We start from the raw sequence: 23659 nt of genomic DNA, 5'->3' as shown, positions 1-23659 counted from the left end.
AAACAACAGGTTTCTCTGCCTCCCCTGCTGCGCGGGCTCGGCCTCTGCCGTGGCTCTCGCAGGCGCGGGCGAAGCAGGGGCTCTCCCGATCGTATTTGAAATGTACGTTCTTGTACACTGAACATGTAAGATTCAGAATAATCAGACCTGTGTCGTGCCTGTGCCGCAGAGGGGGGGCTGGCTTGTGCGTGGTGGGTAAGTGGAGCGAGCGTTGCCGCAGGCTGCCTGCCGTACCCCGCTGACGGGTGGCTGCGGGTGGCGGGGGCACGGCCGGTGGCTCGTACCACAGCTCCCGGCCGGCTCCGGTTTTCTGCCCGGTGCGGTGATGTTCGCTGGAGCGCAGGTCCGGGCGCTGCCCTGCGCGGGGCTGCGGAGCGGGCTGGCTCCAGCTCTGGTGCGGGCGGCTGGGCTGGATGATGGGTGGCACGCACCTCCACCGCCTGGTTTTAATCTCCTGCTGCAGATGAGTTGGTCTGCGCAGCTTCCCTCAGCACGACCCAAAATAATTGCTTTTCTCTTACATTGTTTTGAGTGTGTCTCCTCTAAATGCCTAATCTGTGCCCTTGCTTAATCAAGAAGATGTTCTCCCTCAGTGCCAAGCTTGGCGTGGAAGATTTCAGGCACTGTGCCACCAATTCAGCACGAAGGGTCTGTCAGAGTGCGAAAAGGAACCTCTTGCTACAAAAAATACGATTAAACAGCACCTGGCAGTTTATACAAAGCTCAGGAATCCATAAACTTTATGTGTTGCTGCAAAACAGTTGCAGATGGTCTGAACTGATGATTAAATATTGCTGCTGTTCTGCCCAGAAAGGCTGTGCCCCGATCCTCGGGGTCTGGTCTCTGATTACCGAGGGTAATTAGGGGGATAAAGCCAACTCCGATTCTTTTCAGAGATCTCTTCCAATTGTCTTGGGAGGGAATAAGGGAGATTATTTTAATTCTCATTAAATGCAGATTTCACCACTGTGAGTGATCATTACAAATTGCTAATTTTTTAATGGGATATTAGTAAAATCAAATCACAAAAGAAGCAGTAAATAATGGGATAAGGTCCGGCTCCACCGAGCTGGGCGATCTCCTCGTCGTTTGAACGGGTTGAGCGCAGTTTGTAGGGGTGGGTCTCTGCGTGTCGCTGGAGGTACGTGCTGGTTTCTGCCTGACTTGCTGTGGTTTGCAGGGCAGCGGAAGCCCCTGATGCAGAGGCGGCTCAGCCGGGCGGGCTGTGACCGCTTGCAGCCCAGTGACCCCGGCGGCTCTTGTCCTGCTGCGGGTTAAACCGAGGAGCCGGCTCCGGCGCTGGGCTGGGCTCCTGGGGGTGCCGGCCCCCCTGCAGCACTCGTGCTGGCGGGGCAGCGGGTGAATCTTCGCTTTACTTCGCGACGTGTCGCTTCTGGCCACGGAAGCAGAGTCTGTGTACGAGTCTGCCAGGGAGGGTCCCTGCCCTGCGCCTGCCCGTGCGGGTCCCGGTGGCCGTGCTCCTCGGGGCGCGTGGGGCCTCGTGAGCGAGTCCGGGGGGACGGCGTTGATCCTCTCTGCAAGTAATAACCCGTGTCCGTGTAGGTACAGTGTGCGTCTTTGATTTCATTGGCCTCAGTTTGTGTGAGTTTGGAGCTCGGGGGACTTCCTGAGGCGTCTGCGTTTTCCTGGTAGCCGTTCTTCCAGGTTGTAACGCTCAGATCCCGGACCATCTAGAAGTGTCGTGCTTCAAGAAGAAAGAACAACAAAAAGCAAGATGGAGAGCAGCCTGGCTGATCACAAATGTTGGAAACGAAATTAAGAAGTGAGTGAAGACACCTCTGGAGATCTAGGGCTTGCTGTCAGTCCTAAACTGACAGCTGACGCGTAGCTTCCTGCGGTGGCTCTTCGGAGCAGGCTGCAGCCGGCTGAGATGTGGTCGCGAAGGAAGCTGCGTCACTTAGGAAGATTGATTTCAGATTTCATGAACAAATAATTGCTGAGCCCCACAATAACAAGGTTACCTACAAAGCAGATGTCTTAGTAATGTGAAACTCCATTACTGAGGCTCCTGTAAAGCTTCCTGACGTTTGGAGCAGGCTGGACGCCGTCGGGGCCTAGCTGACATGTCGGGTTGCACTGAGTGCGACCCTGGTGTGCGGCCGCTGCGCAGAGCGAGGCCGGGCAGGGCCCCGGGCCGGCGGCTGCCCCGTGGTTCCGGGGGTAGGTCCCACCTGCACGCGGACGGCGCGGGCGCTGCCGTTCCTGCCGCCCGCGCCCAGGGCAGGCTCTGCGGTGGTGGCCGGGCCCGGCGAGGACCCGCGTCCGGTGTGTCACCCCCGGGTGGGTCAGCGTCCGAAGCAAGCACGGCTCAGCGCTGGGAGACAGACAGGAAGAGAATTCTCCCTTTGCCAGTCACCAGCTTTTGTTTACTTTATTGTGTTTTATAAACGTCAGCTTTTTTTAAGCCCTTTTATAGTTTTTCTTTGTGTGGTGATATCAGTGTTAGATTTAAATGAAAATGCTTTCTGAATAAATTACTGTGAATGCACTGCATTCAAGAGGAACAAAAGTAGGCTTAACTAACAAAACAATTTAAAAATGCTTTTCTTCTGCATTTTCTAGTGAATTCCATCTTCTTGCCAAATGCACCTTAGCAAACCCCACATTTTATTTATCAAGTGATTAACTTTGCTACCAGAAAGGCAAATCTTGTGTAGATGTGTGTGAGGCTGTGAAATGATTTAAATGAGTGTGTTTGGACACGATGCCTGTGTTTGCTTAGCAAGATGCCCGTCTCGGTGCAGCAGTGCGCGTGCTGACTGCTTGGTGGCTGGTAGCGGTCCTGCAGAAAACACAAACGCAAACCAGAGATGAAAATCAATGAACAGAAGCTAATGCTGGCCTTAAATCGTCAGCTGTTCGTGACTGTGCAGCTCTTGTGAAATGAGCAGAAGCCCGGGTGTTTCATTTACGCCTTGATTTCTTAGTTTTTAATAGTGCTGGTTGGAGAACCGCAATGTTCTGAGTAAGGTTTTGCATATCATCAATAACGAAAGGAAAAACCTTAATGCCCGCTTAATCGCGTTTGCCCGGGAATTCAATTACTGCCTATTGCCAGCATGTTGGCAGCGTTAATAATTGCACACGGGGCACTTCCATAATTTATCATAATGATTTCTGTGATGTGTTATAGAAGATTCCTCCCCCCCAACAATGCATAAATACAAAAAGGATGAAATAACTGCGATTGAAACAGGGTGTAAATTCTGATACCAAGGATTGTGTACTCGGAGGAAAGGGGGTTGGTTTCGTGATGGCGTTTTAATTCAGGTTTTCTTCTGGTGCACAGTCCCTGCCCGTGGTTACTTTGCATCTGCCAGACCGCCGGCTCCCGCGGTCCCTCGTCACAGCTGCAGTCTCACTGAGGGTTTGGTGCCTTTTTTAGTGTTTAGAAAGGAGAGTGAGGAATGAGATTCTGGCTCCCTAAATTAGGAACATCCAAGGCAAATCTTGCAGGGCTTTTTGCTGTAAATTTTGGGACTTCTTATGTCACTAGCTTCTGTATCTGTGTGTGTAACATTAATCTGTTGAAGGTGGTTTAGGATGAATGGGACATTGTCGAGGAGTGAATGGAAGGACGGAGGAAGGACGGAGGCCTGTGTGCCATTAAGGGCACTGAGCAAGGAAAATGTGTTTACCGGTTTTTTTTGCTTAGATTATGTCATTTAGAAGAGCACCTTTTTTCTTTTTCTTTCCTTGGGTTGCTAATTGCTGGGGGAGGGTTTGAATTATTGCTTGTTGACAATGAAACATTCCTTTCCAAATGGATCTATGTGGAATTTTATTTTAATGTACCTAGAAGATAAGTAATAGGAATCTGCTTTAAAAAAATAGCCAGCAACCAAAAAAACCCAAACCCACAAAACCCTCCAAGCAAATAGATTTTTGCTTTCCAGCTATCTCCAGGTATGCTGCTGCTTCACAGCTGTTGGGTTATGAGCTGAGTAACTGCGTTAGAAGTGCATGGGAGCGCTGCAGAAGAGTTTGAGGTCAGGAATGTGCTAGCCGTAATGGAAACAGCAGAGAAGATGGAGGGGAAAAGGAGACAGATAATCGAGTTTGAATAGGTCTAGCTGGGAGCAAGCATCTAGAGCTTTGATTTGTGCTAATATGTTGTCGGGGAAACTTGATTCTGCATATTGCTCAGCGGTGACAACACGGTAACCCTGAAGACAGCGTGATCTCGGTCGGTCTGCTGTCCAGTTTACTTCTCATTGTAGTTAATGCTTCAAGTGCTTTTTGGGGGGGTCTTTTTTTTTTTTTTTACATCTCTCCTGAAAGCAGAGTTTTCTTGAGAGCAGATATTTCATTTGCTAGCTTCTTATTTATAAGAAAATAAAGAAATACGCAAATGCTCCTGGGTTCTGCAGAGAAGCAGCCCTAGCTGGTCTGCAGCATGCGCATCGTAATTGAATCGCAGCGGGGCTGCCTTGTGAGCCCGGAAGATTTATTGCCCTCAGGGGACCAAAAGTTCCCAACCTGCTGGGGAGCTGGAGCTTCCCACCTTGGTGCCAGCGCTCGTGCTGGGCCTGGCAGGAGGATGACACTGTCACCTATTCCCTCTGCAGCTGGCTTGCTTTCTTTGAATCAGCCGGAGGAGAATCCAAATCTCAGTTGAAAAGCAGCTCTTACGTTCACGAAAGCATGATGTGACTTTTATGATTTTAGACAAAGGGTCCCACAAAGCAGCAGAGTGGAGTCTTCGTGCCAGGTAATGTTTTGTGGGATGGACTGGACAAATGCTAGACCTGACGGGGTTACGAAATCATCTACCAGGCGACTTGAGCAGCTGATAGAAAGTAAAAATGTTTTCCTTATCGTTTTCACTGTTCTTAGCACACAGGAAATAGTAAAGAATTAAGCTTTGTTTTGCTGTAGTTATAGAGCATGAAATACCGCTGTTCCAGCTTCGATGTCCTTCAAAAACATGAGACACAAAATTTAATATCCTTGTAGTTTTTGAAGAGAGAGTTTTTCCTTCTATCGCAAATGCTTTCATCCCTTTTTGCCTAAGTTAAAACATGGGGTTACAGTTAATAGACTTTTTCTTGTCCCTGGCAAATTACCTTTAATTTTGACAGCTGAATAGAAAATGTGGAATAAAATAAGATGTTGTTCCAAGCAAACTGTAAAGGTATGGGCACTGCTTAATCTGTTGCCAAGCCCCTGCAGAACTGCAGCAAGCAACAATACTGACACAAGAATTCAGTGTAATCTTGTATACTGGGTGGGTGAAAAATTATCTTTTCACTGCTATCTGCTTGAGCATATTGGTCTTGTGTCTGTAAAATGTGAGGTTGTCTCAGCTGACTTAGCTGATTCCGGAGCCTTGAGAGGGCCAGCTGTGCAGCCAGCCAGCGGTTCCGTTCGGCCACTGCTTGTCTTTGCGATACTGATCTCTGCTGCCTCTGGAGATGTTGTCCCATGAATCGTGCTCATAGATCAAACGAGGTAGGATGTTGACGCAGCTCTTGGCAGAGCAGTTCATCTGCTCAGGTGATGTTCCACTCCGCTAAATTAATTTCCTTTCCAGTTTTCGGAGTTGTTAAGCGTTGTGTAAGCAAACGTTTTAGCTTGTAAGAATTTTGTCAGTGTGTCTTGTAATATTGGTATTCTGGCCTGCAAGGGTCACCAAAGACTGGTATTCATTCACCTTATTTCTCTGACTTTAGCCCAACAGAGGGACAAAAAGACCCCGTGATGAAGAGGAAGAAGAAATCAAAGCACGTCGGAAGCAAGCTAGTGCACGCGAGCACAGTCGTCACAGGGAAGAGGAGTCCGTTGCGCTGGAAGAAACTGATGACGAGAAGAAGAAACTTCTTCAGATAATTGAGAGGGATGGAGAAGAGGAAGAGGAGGAAGTAAATCATTGGTGTCCTGTGGGAAAGGGGAGGCAGTGGGAAACAGGCAAACATTAAATCACTTCTCTGTGATTTCCATTTCTTACCATGTAGATGATGAGACTAACTGGGGGTTTTCACATGGCTCGTACAGCTCAAGGTTGTGCTTTTACTCTCCTGCCCTGCAGGGTGTTCATTAATTTCAGCCGGGGCTTCTCAAAGATCTCCTCTGAAGGTTTAAATGGGGGGGGGGGCAAAAGGGAGGGGGAAGGGAAAGCTTTCAAGCCTAATCTCTGTTTTAGGCTGAGAATACCCACATCAACTTCCAGCATATATTTTTAGGAAATAGTTTCTGTATTCTTGACGGTTTCCTAATTCTATTACTCTCATCAGTATCCCCAGCCATGCTGCTTCTCCCGCTCTCCCCCTCTTTGTAGCTGTGCAGCAGCAGCAAATAAACAAACATTCTTCTGTACAAGAAAGGTCTTGGGTCAGAGGAGGGGGGTAGCAGCTGTCAAGGGTAAATGATTTCAAGCCTTGGAGACAGAAATCCGATGCAGCATTGGCCTTTCTGCCAAGGGCCAGGGAAAAGATCACTTTATAAATGTGACACATGGATTGGTATAAATCTAGAAGATATTTGCTTCCTGCTGCTGGTGTCCTGTCTGATAAGAAACCAAGTGATATGCACCACTGCAGAATCGTGTGGGTTTGTAAAATATCATTGTCCTTTGTATACAGCATTGCCAGCATTTGTCTCTGAAGATCTCCCTTGTTTTTTGATGTTGAGCTGTTGCCGTTGCGGTTGTTGCTGGTAGCGGAGAAAGATAATGCAGGATTTCTGTAGCATTTGAGCTCCAGCGCGGATGAAGGGATGTAGCCAAAAGTCCTCTCGACTGGGTTGAGTCTTGGGGCTCCCGCAGTGTACGAGCCCCTTGTCTTTGTCGAGTGGAGTTCTTCCATCCCGGCATTTTCAGGGCTGGAAGTCCAAGGTTTCTATAGAGTCAGAATCTCTGTTTATTATCTTGGAATGCAGTTAACATAAGTGCCATCAAAATGCGCTTTGTACCAGTAAATTTGATGGAAGGAAGCTAATCTGTAGGACAGTGTGGTATTGAATGCAAATTAAATACAAGCTACAAAGCCGATCCTAATGCAGATATTGTAGTGATATATGTTAGAGAAAGCAAAGAAGCAAATGCAACCGAGGGAAGCAGCGTCAGCGTGTGCGGCAGCATCTCTGTGGGCTGGAATCCCATGGCAGGAAGAGCGTGGGGTGGGCACTGTAGTGTTGATGAGAGGAGTGGGATGGTGCTAAGGCGGGCTGGTTGTGAGACCGTGGGAAAGCCAATGATAAGGGAAGGCTTGGGTTGGTGCTGTTATTGTCATGGAGTTTACTGAAGAAAGCGAAATTTTCTGCCTTGTACAAGACTGCTGCACAGAGTCACTAAACAGAGAATCTTCCACACCAGAAGCCACTCTTCATTTCATCTGAACAGGAGATGGGACACAAAACTTGGCTTAAGATGTGAAGGGGTCTGATTTGTTTTTCGTTTTGAGAACTTCTCTTAAATAGTGATTGTGACATAGTCAAATAGAGGAGAGGGAAGAGGTTACACAAAAAAAATTTGTATCATCAATGTCTTATTAAAAGAAGTGTATTAAAATCGTGAAACAAGGGAAATAGCAGAATCGTGTTGGTAGGTGTCAGGGAGGTAACAAAAGTTGTACGACTGGTGTACAGTAAATGTGTAATGCCAACTGAGAAACAGAAGAATTTCAGAAATAAAAAGGAAGTGCTGGAGTAAAATATTGATTATTTTTTTTTCTTTAGAAAAAGACTTTAAGATAGAAGTGAAAGCTTATCCGAGCGAGGAGAACACAAAAGAACATAAACGCAGGGCGGTTAAATGTAGACTTACAAAAAGAAAGAGCACAATGGGCTTATGGAAAGAAACTACCCATGAGCGTAAACTGCTAATGCAAATTTACTGTAATGTGTAAGAAGCAAAAAGCCTCAATACACGCTGAAAAGAACAGCTCGGGGAAGATGAGCCACTGCAAATCTGTTGGGTTTTTGTCACTGGTACTGGCTTCCAGAAAGCGTAGGGAAGCTCCTCTGGTGCTTTTCCAAAGAACCTTCTGTTGGTAAGCCCCTGCTTTACAAAAACCCAGCTTGCTCGGGTCAGCGCTGGAGTAAATCGGTGAAGGAAAGGCAGCGGGTAGGAGTTCTGGCAGCGTTCTGCGGCGAGGCGTCCGGGGCGGCCGTTGGTTCCTGCAGGTGCTGGGCCCAGCCACGCTCTCGTCGCGTCACTGCACTCACTCTTTTGCGTTTTGCAGGGGAATTGTTAGAACCATCCCAGTGCTAAGCTCTGTTTTCTGCCCTTTCCGATTTGGGTAGGAGGAGCCTTTGGATGAAAGTTCAGTGAAGAAGATGATTCTCACCTTTGAGAAGAGATCTTACAAAAACCAGGAGCTGCGGATCAAGTTTCCCGACAATCCAGAGAAGTGAGATTATGCCCAGTCCCTCTCTATTGCCCTTTTTCCTTTGATTTTATGTTTCAGCCCTAAATCAATTTCTTAAATATACAGGCGCTTTCGGTTACACAAGGCTTATGTAACTGCAGTTATTGTCGTGTAGTTCTGCTAAATTGTGTTTGAAACTAACTTTGTTAATTAAAAATGGCATTGTCGAGGCTCTGGTGGGGGCCGGTGTATGGCTGGCAGCGCGAAGGGAGTGATTGGCAATGCAGAGAACAGTCCCAGTTAGGTTTATGCTGTTTTGACTTTGGGAGTGCAGAATTTCAGCAAAGTTCTGTTAATTTTGGTTTGGGCACTGAAGGGGCTTGGTTCTCAACAGTGAGCCCTAGCGAGCTCTCCCCGCGTCAGTCCTGGTGGCGGCCGGCATCGCAGGGCCACCAGCCCCGCTGCGGTCCCCTGCGTTCAGGGGGCTCCTGCTCCGCGCTGTTTCCGAGCAGGGGTCTCTTCCTTACTGACAGGCAGGTGGTAGGCGCTGGGGGGTGGGCTGAAAGGTCGAGACCCTGCACTGGTGAGTTTTGCTTTCCAGATAATTAAAGATTTCATGCCATCGTTTTGTGTGAAGGTATTGGACTCGGATATGCACTGAGCAATCTGTGTGGGAAGAAGATAATTTCATATTATGGAGCTTTCAGGTGCTGTGGTGAGCAAAACGGCTGGATGGGGTCTGGAAGCCAGGCTCTGTGCGTCTCTGTTTGCAGTTCTAGTGAGCCTCTTCCTCCTTTCGTGGAGTTTTGTTATTCGCATTAAATGAATTTCTTCCTACACTTGAATGCCATTATTTTTTGTCCAGTTTGCTGTTCTTTTCGTGGACTTTACTTCAGACTAGTACAACCCACATACTAATATGTGGTAGCTAGGGAAGGTGCATCGCTCCAGAAAACGTGCAGGGTTTTTTCCGTGTGTAGCTACAACCTCTTGATTTTTATGTTTTTTTTTTTTTTAGTTCTAACTGATTTGCAGAATTGGAACAAATGTGCTGGTTTACTCCATGTAAATGATATAGTAGGAAGATTTATGCTACTACGTGATTAAACTTCAAGGGGCAGGCACAGACTGGCTCTGGGGTTCTGGGCTCAGTGACACTGGCGTGACGCGGAGGATCGGAAGTGCTGGGGCCCTGTGCAGCTGGGGTGACAAGGCTGACCTGGGGTCTCCTGGCAGGTGGTGGTCTCTGTTCTGAAAAGGGCTGTCTCCACTGGGCGCAGTCGGTGTGCTTCTTGCCTTTTTATTAAGCAGTTTTTGTCTCGCCTCAGGTTCATGGAGTCCGAACTGGATTTAAATGACATCATTCAGGAAATGCACGTGATCGCGACGATGCCAGACCTGTATCACCTGCTGGTGGAGCTGAACGCTGTGCAGTCTCTCCTCGGTCTGCTGGGACACGACAACACAGATATCCTTCAGTTGTTGAAACAGCTCTCACGTGAGAGGCTTGCTACAGACTGTTCTGTAATCTCTTATGTCCTGCTTTCACGGGCTCCTGTGTATGTTTTTCTCTTCTTTCCCATCACGCTCAATTTATGTCTTTTTTATTTCTCCTTGTGAAGGCCTGCTTTGTTCAAGTAATATTGATTCTGATTTTTTTCAGTGCTGTTATTCTGCTTTCTTGTTTTATGACCCTTTCATCTGAGTTTGAGCGGCTGGGTTAGAGTGTGAACAGATGAACAATACAGACAAAGCTACGGTACGGGCGTAGCAGCTTGTAGCCTTGAACTGCGCGCAAACTTTGGAGTAGCCCCCAGTAAAAATGAAACCGATTTACCGCGTTTTATCGAGAGCCGAGCTGTCTGCTCTCAGCTGTTTGCTACTGGCTCATCACAGTGCTACCCCTTAGTTTGTAAATGTGAGAAATTCTTCGTATGTCCTTGCCTTTAATTTGGTGTGCTCAGAGCCTGAGGCTGTGGGTCACCCCTCTGGTGACGTAAATATCCAGAGACGCTGCCATGCTCGGTCAGTGCTTGCGCCTGTCTCTTCTTCCTCCGAAGATCTGAGCACATCTCCGAGAGAGTTTGCTTTCTATACTGTTAAAGATTTTAGTAGTTTTGAACAAAAACGGTGTAATTTTTTTTTTTAATGTCCTGGTGCCTTAATGTTTAGCTGTCAGCTGATAAATAGAACTATGCCTGGCTTACCATTGTGCAGTCTTCAAAAAGAGAGCTCAGTCTGCAGTGCTTGTAACATATCCTACAGTAGATTCAGCTGAAAAATTGTGGCATGATTTGAGAGATCGTGTGTCTGTGTCCTGACAAACGTTATTGAATGGAGGGAGCGGTGAAGCCCGGTGGAAGGGGCGCTGAGCTTAGACTTGGGACTATGGCAGGCTTTTCTTTTTTCCTTTTCATTGATTCGTGACCTTAGGAAAGTAATTTATTCTTTACTTCTTTGCTTTATGTGTAAAGAAGTAGATAATACTTCCCAGCTTTTCTGAGGTGTTTTTAAATATGCAGTGTTAAAAGGACTGTTAAATGTTGTGGTCTGATGCGCAGATCTTGGTTTTCTTTTTTAGCACTTTTCCTTATAGTACTATGTATTAAGAATTCATAATTCATTCTTTCTAAGTGGGTGCAGTGATCAGAAGATAAAACCAAAACATAAATATTTTACTGCACACCGGTTTATATTAGAAAGCACAGCTTACATGTTCGGCTGTTTTGACTTGTATCTAGCTGACCCTCGATGCGGTGGAATGCTGGTCCCTGCAAAGCAGCAAACGCCACCGCTTTCCTTATCTGTGTGGTGGAAATTACTCTCAATAAGCCTTTGTTAACAACTTGCTGTGTGCGGTGGAAAACACCTACCATGCCTAACCAGTTTCATGGCTACCGTAGTTTCGTTACTTATTTTTCTGTCGGACACTGCAGGCTTTTTGTGTACTATGTGCATGGCATTAAAAGCCAATACTGATTTTCTCATTTATGAGGAAAATATGAAGTGTGGGGATTTTGTCCGGGATATCAGAGCTGATTCATAGCTGGAGTGCAGAGGAAAACAGCTTGCTTTGTCCTTTCAGCCATGAAAAGCTGTGTCCTACGGTCACTGCTGCTGTCAAGGACTTGTCAGTATTTCCACTGTGAACTCTTTTTAATTGGTTTGCAACTTGCCTGTCAGTTAGTTTATGGGTAGAAATTTGTCCTGTGAATTGCAATTTTGGGAAAAATACATTTCTTGTTATAAAACTGCTGAGGTGTTTTCAGATCTGTGGGAAGCAGGACGTAGGCTGTGGTAATGCCTCTTCACTGTGCTGCTGCTGCTTATGTACAGAATAGAAACAATGTGAAGCAGCTGGACGTGAAACGATTGATACAGCTCAAGTTTTCTAATGGTTTTTTGTTGAAACAAATGGAAAAAGATTTTAAAAATCAGCTCTTCAAGGAGAGAGCTAAACCAGTGGCTCTTCAGATGCGATATAGATGTAGTGTCTTGAGGGGCTAATGCGAGGCGCCAAAAGCAATGTCCGGGGGGAACAAATAATCTGCTGAATGATTCATGCAGTTTTACACAAAACATGTGAATGAAAGATGATCACTGACAAGATTTTATTCATGAAAGACAGGAAAGCTTCAAGTGAGATTTTGCTTTTCTGCCTCCTGAATTTTATAGGACAACTGTACGCTCACCATAAGCCTCAACAGAAGCTCCCTAGACAGGAATGCCCTGCCAGATGAGCTCCTCTAACTGCTAGAGTTCTTCGCTGTGCAGCCTCAGAAAAATCTGGCTCAGTTGTCTTTATGACACTGAGTGGGTAGCAGTGGTCTTCAGCTGGTTCCTCCCTTAGCCTTCCCTTCTGTGGGTTGATCAAAGCCCGTTCTCTCAGTCTTGCCACATACATCATGTCCTAGCCCCCTGAGCACCTCAGTGGTCCCCACTCTCCCGAGTCCAGTATGTCAAGGTGTCTCTCTACTGGGAGAGCCCACAACTGAACAAAACATTCTACATGTTGCCTGATGAGTGCTAAGCAGCAGGTAAGAGTCCCTGCTCTTCACCTGCTGGTTTTGCTCTTGTGGTGCATTGCAGTCTGTGATTAGCCTTCGTTGCTGCAGTGCCACGCTGCTGACTCGCCTTGAACTTGTCCACCACAACTTCCAGGTTCTCTTCTGCAGAGGTTACCTCTCCAGCCAGCCCCAGCGCAGGGGCTGGTTCCCTCCCAGGCGCAGGACTTCACATCTGTTGAACTTCATGAGGTTCTTCTTGGCCTGTTCCTTCAGATTTTGTTAATTAGCAGTTGATTCCTTGCAGAATAAATGTAAAGTAGGTTATTTTCTCTTAACTTGTTTATTGAGTTGCACTCCAACTTGCTTTTAAAAATTGTACCCTGGCACCTTTGCCCATGTTTCTGTATAGGCGGGAGTGGCTGTCTGCCCGGTGGGGAAAAACGAGCCTTCTGTTTGGTTCCTGATGGCATTTGCAACTGGAAGTGACATCTACCCATCAAGAAAATATACGGATAGCTTTGGCTTGGTTAAGGATTGCTGTAGAGTATAAAGAGAGTGGTAGTCTTCCTGACAGACATCTTCTGCAGCGCCTAGACATAGGTTAACTTGGGACTGGGACAGGCAGCTCTCTTACGGTCTTTCCTGAAACTAGATCAATCACAACTGAAACCTTGCTAAGAAAAGATACATGAAAATACTTTTCCTGCTGCTGCTTGTGCGTCTGAGCGAATGCACAAATAGGAGAACTGGGAGCCCGGGTTGTTAGCCTGTGCATTTTAAAGAGATTCATCACAAAATTGTTACGTAGGACATGCAGAAAACGGCATATCCTGTTCTACCCCAGTGGGACTCGGGCAAGATTGATCAGCATGTCTGAGAGAATAGGAAAGTGGGTCTAATGAGGTGGAATACGTCTTGTCGTACAAGAGAGCTGTGCAGCAGTCAGGGGAACCGTGTGTTATGCAGCCCAGAGTTAATGAGTGAAAATTGGGCTGGCAGAAGCTGTGCTGTTCTGCGAGGTCTGCGGTTAGAGGAGCATGCTGCCCTAATTGGGCCGGGCAGGAGTGAGTGGTGGCTCCTGCTTCCTGCAGCAGCCTTGTTAGTTGCGTGCTGTATCAGGTTAGCAGGGGTATCGCTGTGAGCAGAATACCCAAATCAGGTTATTATAATTCATTTCTCTTTGCTTGTATTCAATCTTGACAGTGCAAGGTGGTGCCTACTTGTACCAACTGTAGCAATTTTGATTCGGGGGGCGGAAAAAAGGTGTCGCCAAGAAACAGTAAAATTGCCTCATATGGTAAGCACACAATCACATGTATTATTTTTATCCTTCCTAATTGTTAGAATTCCCTGGTTTTGGTGCTTATGAGGACTGTCTGCTGAAGGAGCCTCTGTGCCCTTGGCTCTGGTGTTCCTGTACAGGTATCTGCTTTTGGTATGAAGTGTCTGCCTCGAGGTTGGTTGTCCTTAACGCCTAGCACATGTTTCCATAGCTGTGGTAGACTTGCTTCAAGAACTGACTGATATAGATACTCTCCATGAGAGTGAAGAAGGAGCTGAAGTCCTCATAGATGCTCTAGTAAGTAGTAAACTCCAGATGATTTCAGTGCCTGAACAATGTCTGCCTTACACAGCACAGCAGCGAATACTCTGAACTGTGTGCTTGTCCGTATTGCCAGCGCCACGATGAGGTTAGCCAGGTCAGGAGCCTGCTCTCTTGTAGCCGAAATGCTCTGCTGAGGACCACGATGGGTGGTTTTAATGGAATGCCAGAGTTTGGGGAGTACGTTTTGCTTGCACCTTGTTAGACCACTGCTTTTTTGGAAGGAACATGCTCATATTGCAAAATTTGTGTAGACTGGGAGATTTTTTTTTTTTGTGCGGGGAGGGAGAATGCAGTAGTATTTGTGACTTGGACAGTGTCCTGTTGAAAACAGGAGCTTGATTTGCATTTTTCTTCCTTCTTGCGGAGAAGGGTGACCTCTGATCACACACGAAAAACTGAGGTTTGTGGCAGGGCTCAGACTGTTACTTGGAGGACAGCAGGGCTGTTGTGATCTTTCAGTCTAACCTCTTGCATGGGAGACCAGTAGTCTTCTACCCAGTAACTCTTGTTTCAAATCCAAAAATCTGTGCTTGAACTGGGACATCGGTTGTTACAGTGAGGCTACGCCTTCCTAACAAGAAGTAAACACGTGGAAGTTTTTGTGTAATGGAGTTAATGCATATAAAGGGTGGAGGAGAGATTAGAGGTAATGATGCTGTTTGGTGCAGACATTAAGCAACCCCAGAAAATGATCTACGTGCAGTAGAAGATGCGTTACTCAGTCTTAGGTGCTCCCTGCCTGGTTAACTCTCATGAGTGCCTCTTGGCCTCCGTCGGGGTGGACTTCCCCTTCTCCTGGTGTTTGCGCTGGATGCCCCCTGCTCCTCGGCTGCGGGAGGAGGGTGCCGAACCGAGCAGAAGCCTGCCAGAGAGATGATGCCCATCCAAACTGGAGATTTCCACGTCTCTCCTACCTTTGGGCGGCTTCTGCTAGAGAAGTGCTGCGTTTGTGAATCACTCTGGCTGTGTCTCGTTCTGTAACTATTATGTTGAAATTGAAAGGCGTGGAATTACAGGTTTTCTTTTATTTGCTATGTTTGGCTGCTCTTTGTTTTCCTACAATCCTTCTTGTCCAGTCACTATAAGGTTACCTTCTAAAGGTTAATGACAGTGGCCTGAGCCGAGTTCCTCCCGATGGCCTCTGGCCTGTTCTTAATTACTCTGCCTTGGTGGAAAGATTGCTGGTTGAATGAAGTGGTAGTGAGGAACTGCTAGAGAAGATGTTTTCTATAAAATGTGCAGAGAGGTAGTAAATCAAGCAAAGTTCTTTCTCTGTTTTGCTTGTCACCAGCCCACTGATAATAGCCAAGTCTTAAAAGGTTTTATTGTTCTCTTTGAAGGAAACAGGTCAGGTATATTGTAGGAGAAATGATTAGATAGCTGCTTTTTAGGTTACACTTTTTTCTTCTTTTTTAAAGAAAGTGGGTATAATGTAGGGTATCTGTGAAGATTGTTGCACTGCCTTCCACAGCAGCTGATGCAAGCATTTTTTCCATGTGTTCACTGGGCCCAAAGCTAGTTAACAGTGTTTGAGTTGGAAATGTTATTTTGTTTAACTTTTCCAAGCTCATGTCCACAATGGAAAGTTAGCCAAAGCCAAGCCGGACTCTGTCCAACTGCAGCTTGGAAAGCGTGCTCCTTGTGTTGGCTTTTTGGTTAGGAGGCTCCACCTGCAGTGTGGGTTCCTGCTCCCACTGTCCATTTGTCTGGGTTTCGATCGCTTGCTGAAGTCACCTTGGTAAATTCATCTTGCTAGGATTTAAATGCGAGGCTTCAGCTGGTGATAATTCAGCTTTTGGATTTGAACCTGCGTGTCTGAGCGTTGTTGCTTCAGCTTTTTCTGCCTGTTAAGGTGGAAGATATAACACAAGTGCAGGCAGACCAGCAGTAAGCAGTCGAAAGCGGAGCTGCTTGCGGAGCTGACAGCTACCGCGTCCGTGGTGCTTCGTGGTGCCTCGCACTTAAGAATTCCGAGGGATTATAAATCAATCAGGCTGGTTCAGGAAATAAGACTGTGACAAGGTGCATGTTTTCCTCCAGGTGTTTTTCTGTTTAATCCAAAACACAAAAGTTGTTTAATTAATTAGGACAAACATAGTGTCAGATTTAGTTGGTGATCCTTCGCTTCCTCTGAGATTTTAGAGCAGGATTGTTAATGTCTTCTGATCATGTCTGGCGCAATTTTTCAGTAGGGCTTATTGGTGTTTATTAACCCCTGCCTTCCTTACTCATTCATCTTCCTTTTTTCAGTTGTCTTTCTTATATTTTTGTCTTTCCCGTGACTCTGGTGATTTAGGTGGAGGGCCAGGTCGTGGCCCTGTTGGTCCAGAATTTAGAGCGCCTGGATGAAAGTGTGAAAGAGGAAGCTGACGGTGTCCACAACACGCTGGGTAAGTGGCTGTTGCCCAGCCTCCCGCTTCCTCCTGTGTTTTGTACAGAGGGGGGGTGGGTTATTCCTCCCCTTCCGTCCCTCCCTCCCTCCCCCTGAGCTGCCCACACGAGGGCAGAGGACCTAGTGCAGCTTTTGTGCAAGCACAGCTTTAGCTCACAGCAGAGCCTCGTCCCCTGAGCCAGCGTCTGTCGCGTGGCTGCTGGTAAGGTGCCTCTTCCTGAAGCCATTAGTAGGGGGGTGCTGGTACACGGGTGAAACCGTGCACGGCACCAGGAGGAGTGCTCCACTGCCTCTGTGTGTACTGTGTGCTTATCTGTGAGCTCTACTTGTTCCATTCCGAGGGCTGTTTCTGTCTTAGCAATATATTTAGCTTTCAGGTAGTAAAGCATCTGTATTTCATATAAGTACATCGTTACCTCTCTGTTCCCCGGTCTTTGCACAGCACAGTGACTGCTTTGCAGTGTGTTGTCAGCATTTAGACCTTCATCCACTCCTTTCAGTTGTTTGGGACTGGAATCTCCCGAGGACTGGAAGAATGAGAGAGACGGGAAGCCAGAGTTTTGGAATTTTTACTTCCAATGTTGTTGTTAGTTTAGTTTTGTGCCATGAGAATTGCTGCTGGAGTAAAGGGAAGGTATCTTAGGCTTCTTCCAGCGGGAGCTGGTGTCACTCTGAGGATGGACTGTGAGGGCAATATGAAAACTGAGAGAGTATCATAGACCTGAGCTGAAGTCTCACTCAGAGGGGAAAAAAAAAAGGTGGTTTTGGGAATAAGGTGTAACTTTGGAAGAGCAGTGCAGCCCTAGGAAGGAGCTGGCAAAGCAGTGTTGATGTGGCCTGAGCTGAACTGCGGGTGGGGAAAAATCATGGTTTCCTGGGTCTTTCTTCTCAGCAATCGTTGAGAACATGGCAGAGTTCCGACCAGAGATGTGCACAGAAGCTGCGCAGCAGGGCCTCATGCAGTGGCTGCTCAAGAGGCTGAAGGTGAGCCTGTTTTCCTGTTGTCGTTTGGAAGACATCACAATAAAATGGACAGGCCACGGGTCTGGAAGCTGGTGTGCTTGGGACAGTGTTTGGCACAGTATTAAAGGCCCAAGGCGATTTATTATTGGCTCTTTCTGTTTGTATAGGTATCTGTCAGGTTCTAACGTTTGTCAGTACAGTGAATTAAAAACTCGCCTCAAACTGGGAAGTAAGTCCCTTTTCACTCATTATGAGCGAGCAAAATTGAAAGAGTTGGCTTTATGCGTAAGAAGCTCTACACAACGTGGTGCAAGTCTGTGAGCAGAAGTACCCTCATTTTCGTGGTGTTTGCCTGGAAGGGTGTCTGTAACGTTGAGCCTTGCTGAATGTCTGTGGGTTCTACTTGTTTCCGTGGGACTTCTTTTTGGTACCGTATCCCTGGTCCTGTCCTGGCTGCTGTGGTCGTTCCTGCAGAGCCGCTCCCTGCAGAGCGCTCCGAAGCGGCGCTCGGGCTGCAGCCGCTGCGGGGGTCGTCCCGGGCGCCGCAGCCGCGCCGCGTTCCCAGCTGGAGCATCCGCAGTGCTACAGCTCCGCCAGCGCCCGCCCGCCTTCTGCAGACCGGTGAGCACGAGCTCGGGACGCTGCTTGCAGTAAGCCGGTTTCGTGTGTGCGCGGGTGGGAGAAGCCAAGTTAAGGACGAAAAGTTAGAATTTGGGATTTGTTTCCTCTGTGGTTTCAGTTTAAATGGACACACTTTTGTCCTGTCTTTACGTTGTAAACATCTTGCAGTAGAAGGTGTCTTTTCCTGTTCGTGTGATTCCTGTACGGTGGATTTCTGCTCCATGGCCGAGACCTCTGGGACTGTAAAAAGCTGACCAGTGAGCAGGGAAACTAATAAAGACTGTTTTACGTCTTTACCCTCTGCATGTCTAACACTATTTTGAGTTTCAAGTGATGGCTTTGTTTAACTGCTGCTGGCAGTGGCTTTTTCTTCGAACTCATCTAATTGCCTTTTGAATTCAATATTACTTTTCTGATATTCTTAACATCCTGTGGCAGTGAGTTACACAGTTTAACTCTGTCTTCTGTGAAAAGATGCCAAAATATTCCCTGAAAAATACTGTAGGAAAGGAATGGATAGTTCAGCTCTCTTATAGAGCTAGCGAAAGAAATTTGGCGGACTGATTCTGGCTTTTCCCTAACCCTGTTAGGAAGGTGTTAGCACTTCCACATCTAAATGTCTGTGTGGGTAGGAGGCCTCTGAATCCCAGAAATACTCTCTCAGCTTTGTAAGTGTGCAGATACCCCTCTGTGCCCCTCATATCTTGTTAGCAGAAGTAACCTATAATTTCTCACTACAGGTAGTGACATAATTCTATTCCTTTTGCTTAAAAACGAAAAGTGAAGTTAATTTTATTCCAGGCGGGTGTGTACCGAGTATAGGTCTGCTGCCTGTCTTGTAATTACTCTGGCAGCTGAAAGGCTGAAAGGCTTGGGAAAGCAGAACAGTCACAACGTGGATTCCCCTGGCTAGTGCCACAGAAAATGAAGGTTCAGGGCCCTCGAATCTCGGTGTTGAGTGTGTCTTCCCTTTGCCCTGGCGCGTGTTAGCTTTGTCAGGGTTTGGGCGTGCGTGAGCAGGCAGGGCTTTTGCTCACTTGGATGCTGTCGTGGGGAGCTGCGCGCTGATGAAACCCTCACCCAGGGGCTGTCGCTACTGGCAGCGCTTGGTCTTGAATCTCTCGCCCTGACAGATGTGTTAAGGATTAAGCCGGGATCTCAGCATCTGGGCAGAGCGTTGTGCGGCTGAAGAATGTCTGTGGGATGGGTTTCAATATCTGGGTTCTGTCTAGGCGTCGGTGGGGACATCTGGCACGCAGCACAGCGTGAATTTCTGTGTTCTGACAGTGTTTCAGGTTGCAGAATGCTATTCTGACTGTCAGACCCACCTTGGAAAGCTCAGATGGGAGAGCATAGCAGCTCACTTCTCCAAGCGTAGGCAGGGTTTGGTGATGTTGTGTGCAGCGTTGAGAGAACTGAGCGTGATTTCCTAGCGCTTGCTCAGCACCGAGCGGCTGCTGCCTGCCGCCCCTCGTGCCACTGACTGCTCGGAGCTGTGACGGGGTGGCTGGAAATACTGTCACCTGCAGAGTGCCTGGGCATGGCTGGGAATGAGCAGCTTTATTTAAAGTCAATACTCCGTGGCATTAGGGATCTTCCTGCTTTCACGATTTTGTGCTGCGTGGTGCTTGTGTCTTGCGACCTTTCCGTTGGCGGCGGGGCGGGATAATTGGCCCACGCGCAGCCTGGCGCAGGCGGGTTCGCTCCGTCAAGCTGCAGGCAGTCCTGCATTTGGGGAAAAAATGGTGGGTGACAAATGGTGTGTTTCAAGCCTGGTACTTATACCTTGCTGGTTTTTTTCCTCTCAAACCGGGGACTGCAAATAGCTGGTAACTGATGATTTTTAAAATTGTTTTGTTTGTGTTATGAATTCCTTCAGTAAACCAGCTTGTGTTATTATCTGATTGTTTAATATTTAATCTGTTTCTGTAAACGAAGCAGCTTGGGCAGCATGCAAAAACGCTGTATCCAGTTCAGAATCCCACTTCAGGGACTTTTTTTTTCCCTTCAAATTCTGCATTTTGGTTTCGTTATGATTATTTTTTTTTTTTAAGCATATTTCAGTATGGAGTGAATGTATGAAATGAAAGTTGTGTGTCTGTGCAGGCTAAACCCATCTCATGTTCTTCTGATTGTGACATTGTGATCCTCCTGCAAAACTCTGGCAGCTGCTGTTTAATGTTACTGTGACGTATTTTCTGAAATTCTGCTTTTGGTGACAGCCCTCCTCTGGACTCTCTCCAGTAGCTCCTCATCTTTCTTGAAGTGGGGAGCCCAGCACTGGACACAGCACTGCGGATGGGGCCCCACCAGGGCAGAGCAGAAGGGGAGGAGACCCTCCCTCGCCTGCTGCCCACACTCCTCCTCATGCACCCCAGGATCCCATTGTACTCCTGTAACATTATTGGAAAATCTATCACAGGAAAGAGATTCCGTGTTGCAAACAACTGGAGACTGTTCTCAGGGGATCTGAGCCAACTTGATCAAACCTACTTATGTAGGACAGCGTGAAGGATCAGAGCTGAGTTTCTACACGTGCGTGCACGGGCACACACAGATACACACGCACTCCTCCCCCGCCCACACCCTGTCACCCCGGAATCAGGGAGAATTATTGCTGTTTTGTCACCGAGGCATCCTGCAAAATTACTGCTGTTGTATTTTGGTTGAAGTGTTGCTCATAACGTTCAGTGGTTTGATTAATGTGTTCTTCAAATCAATGAAGCAGAGAGCTGTGCCCTGATGAGTCCCTTGTTCCTTCATCACCAACAGGCTAAGATGCCTTTCGACGCCAACAAGCTGTACTGCAGTGAGGTGCTGGCTATCTTGCTCCAGAATAACGATGGTGAGACGTGTGTCTGGTATTGACGTCCTGTTAGGGTGGGATCTGGGCTTCTTTCAGACCACAAGAGCCCTCTTCTGCCTCCGGCTTCGCTTTGCCATGCGTGTGCTCTCGCATACGCATGCGCCCTCTCTTTCTCTGCAGCTTTTGTACTCTGTCAAGCCGTATTGATTTTGTTCGCTGATGTATCAGTGTTAGATGGCTGTAAAATCTGACAGTTAGCTTCATATTTCTCTCTCTTTTCTCCCTTCCCCCCCACCTCCGTCTAGACAACAGAGAATTGCTTGGGGAGCTGGATGGGATCGATGTGCTGCTTCAGCAGTTATCTGTGAGTAATTCACACACGCCCTCGCTACGGTCGGGAGGCTCACGGGCTGGGCGTGAGGAGGTGGAGCAGATTCTGGGTGTAGCGCTGTCCCAGCGGTCTGTACATGCTGAAGCACAGCAGTGCTTTATGTTTAGTGGTGGTTTACTCCCTGAGTAACTTCCATGCAAGTGTATCATCCACGGTAAGTGAGGTTACTCCCTTTTTTACAGATGTTAATGTAAAGGTCGCAGAAATTAGGTTATTTTGTTATAATTATATGGCAAGTTGGAGGTAGAGTTAGAATTTGGCCATCTTCAGTATTCTCCACTCCAAGCACTGGGCTGCTTTGTGCCTCCATTTGAGCTAGCTGAAGGTAATGTGTTCTTAGTTCGCTGCTGTTTCTCGAGGCAGTGCTGTCAGTAGGTGAGGGTGCTGCAGGGCAGGCCTCAGGTGTGTGTTACGCCTAGGAGTTCTCTGGTAACCAGCTTATTCACATTGTGAACTGTGCAGTCGGTGAATCTGCCCTTCCCTTCGGAGGCCTCGCGTTGCCTTCCAGCAGGAGTCTGTTGGTGCGCGGTCAGGACAGTCAGGAGGGCAGCAGTTACAGAGAGGATGCATCAGCGAGGTGTGTCGCTGCTGCCCTGGTGACTGCAGGCTCACGCATAGCGTGTGCTGAACGTTCACGGTGTGAAACGTTCACGGTGTGAAACGTTCATGTATACTCTGCACCAGTGTGGACCAAATTGAGCCCTCCATTTTGGGGTAATTCTGTTTTCTTTGTCATGCAGGTGTTTAAACGACACAACCCCAGTACAGCAGAAGAACAGGAAATGATGGAGAACCTGTTTGACTCCCTTTGCTCCTGCCTAATGCTCAGTTCCAATCGCGACCGCTTCCTGAAAGGCGAGGGTCTACAGCTGATGAATCTGATGCTTAGGTACCCAGATGACTTTGTGACTTTCTTGCCTAATTGTGATGTACCAACACTTCTGGCTAGATATTTGTGATTTTCTGCTTATAAAATTTCTGTGTTCACATATTTGCCTGTTTTCCACTTCTTTTTTTTCCAGCGTGTGAGTTGAACCTGCTCAGACGTACAAGCTCCGCTCTTTGTCTTTAGCTTTGTTTCCTGAGAAATGGGGTTGCTACAGTGGCTGCAGTGCAACTCCCTGTGGCAGGCACCCGGGTGACAGAATGCTGTAGGTCAGGCCACTAATCCTCTAAGGATTTGAAAGACCCCTGTGAGGGTAAGAGAGACCCTTTGGGTGTCTCTCGGGAAAACGTTTTTCCTTTTGTTCCCCAGTTCAAGATTCACTGTATTGTCTGTGCTCTCAGCTGGTGAGTTTTTGTGGATGTTGATACAAAAATTGCTTTTGTGAAATGGGCACAAGTATGCATTTCTTCTTGTGACGTGTTTTGTCACACTGTGAGTCTCCAGGGCGTCTCTGCTCTGTCTTCACTTTCACTCCCTCGCCTGGCGCCGAGCTGTGCGTTCCGCGCTGGCTGGCTGCTCCAGAGCCCGGGCCTGGGCCCAGCGGGGCTCTGTCGGGCTTTCCCCGGTGTGCTGCGTGCGGTGGTGGGCTAGCAAACGCCAACAAGAACTGATGTATTCCTGCAGTGCATGGCTGGGTAATGTGCAGCAGCAGGGAACTGAATAAATAACCAAACGTGGATTATTCAAATAGGAACACTGGGTTTTCTTGAGTCTAATTAAGGAAAAGCTCCAAAACTAAGAACGAGGGGGAAACCTCCCTCTGCCTCGAGTGGTAAGCTGCTAAGCTAGCCTTGCAGAACTAATTACTTGGAGTTCTTGTGCCATGTGGGTGGGACTCAGTGTTTGGATTTTTAATAGCTTTTTCCCCATTTTTGGACTCTACTGTTTGCCATTCTCTGTACCAGGATCCCAGCTGGAAAATTATGGCAAGAGGAAAGTTCCTCTCGGGATGCATTCTCCCCCTCCAGTAGCTGTGAAGGGGTTAGCAGGGGCAAGGCATGGCTTAAGCGCCAGCAGCAGCTGTGTCTAGGGGAAGCGGTTTCCAAGACCTCAACCCTTTGATGCTTAGGAACCTGGCTTAGGCTACAGTCTGAACGGGGTTGGTAAAGTGACGATGGAAGAAAGGAATATTTTCTAGAAGCTTACATCACTGCTGTTGTCTGGTAAGCATAGACTGTGCTGACAGATTTTTTTTTTTTTTAATTTTTTTTTAAATTCTGCTTATCTAGTTCGGATAAGTTGAAAAGTCAAAGTTCTCCTCACCTGGCTGTTGGAGCAGATAATGAGAGTTGGTAGCTGACCGAGTCTTATCCCCAAGCCAGCTCCCTTCTGGCCCTGACTTGTCCTGCGCTGCACGTCTCCTTCAGAGAGAGCGGCACCAGGCTGGGCAGAGCGAGTGAGCTCCTTGCTTCGAACGATGTCTGCAGGCTGGAGTTGAAAGCGTTAAGCCAGTACTTCTGGTGCTGATTCATGGTTTTCCTCTTCTGAAGAGCTGCCAACTGCTTTTCTTAGTATTTCACATGATCTGTGTTGTTGACCTGTCAGTTCATTCCTATACACAAGTTTGTTTTTTTTGGTCTAATATTCCTAACGAATGAAA

At 47.5% G+C, this 23659-nt stretch overlaps 1 protein-coding gene across 1 annotated transcript in view; it reads left to right on the top strand.

The window, feature by feature from the left end:
• Positions 1-23659, top strand: part of CTNNBL1 (catenin beta like 1) — a 56285-nt gene that overhangs the window by 2270 nt on the left and 30356 nt on the right. Inside the window, exons 2-10 of the mRNA XM_075438497.1 lie at positions 5694-5882; positions 8263-8369; positions 9656-9797; positions 13818-13913; positions 16237-16330; positions 17225-17316; positions 20689-20761; positions 21028-21086; positions 21854-22002. Coding sequence (XP_075294612.1) covers positions 5694-5882; positions 8263-8369; positions 9656-9797; positions 13818-13913; positions 16237-16330; positions 17225-17316; positions 20689-20761; positions 21028-21086; positions 21854-22002 — 1001 coding nt within the window. The remainder of the gene's footprint in view (positions 1-5693; positions 5883-8262; positions 8370-9655; positions 9798-13817; positions 13914-16236; positions 16331-17224; positions 17317-20688; positions 20762-21027; positions 21087-21853; positions 22003-23659) is intronic.

The sequence above is a fragment of the Opisthocomus hoazin genome, chromosome 18 (assembly GCF_030867145.1).
Source record: "Opisthocomus hoazin isolate bOpiHoa1 chromosome 18, bOpiHoa1.hap1, whole genome shotgun sequence".
NCBI classification, from domain to species: Eukaryota; Metazoa; Chordata; class Aves; order Opisthocomiformes; family Opisthocomidae; genus Opisthocomus; species Opisthocomus hoazin.
Note: the sequence above shows the minus strand (reverse complement) of the source record. Positions and strands in the feature narration are given on the sequence as shown.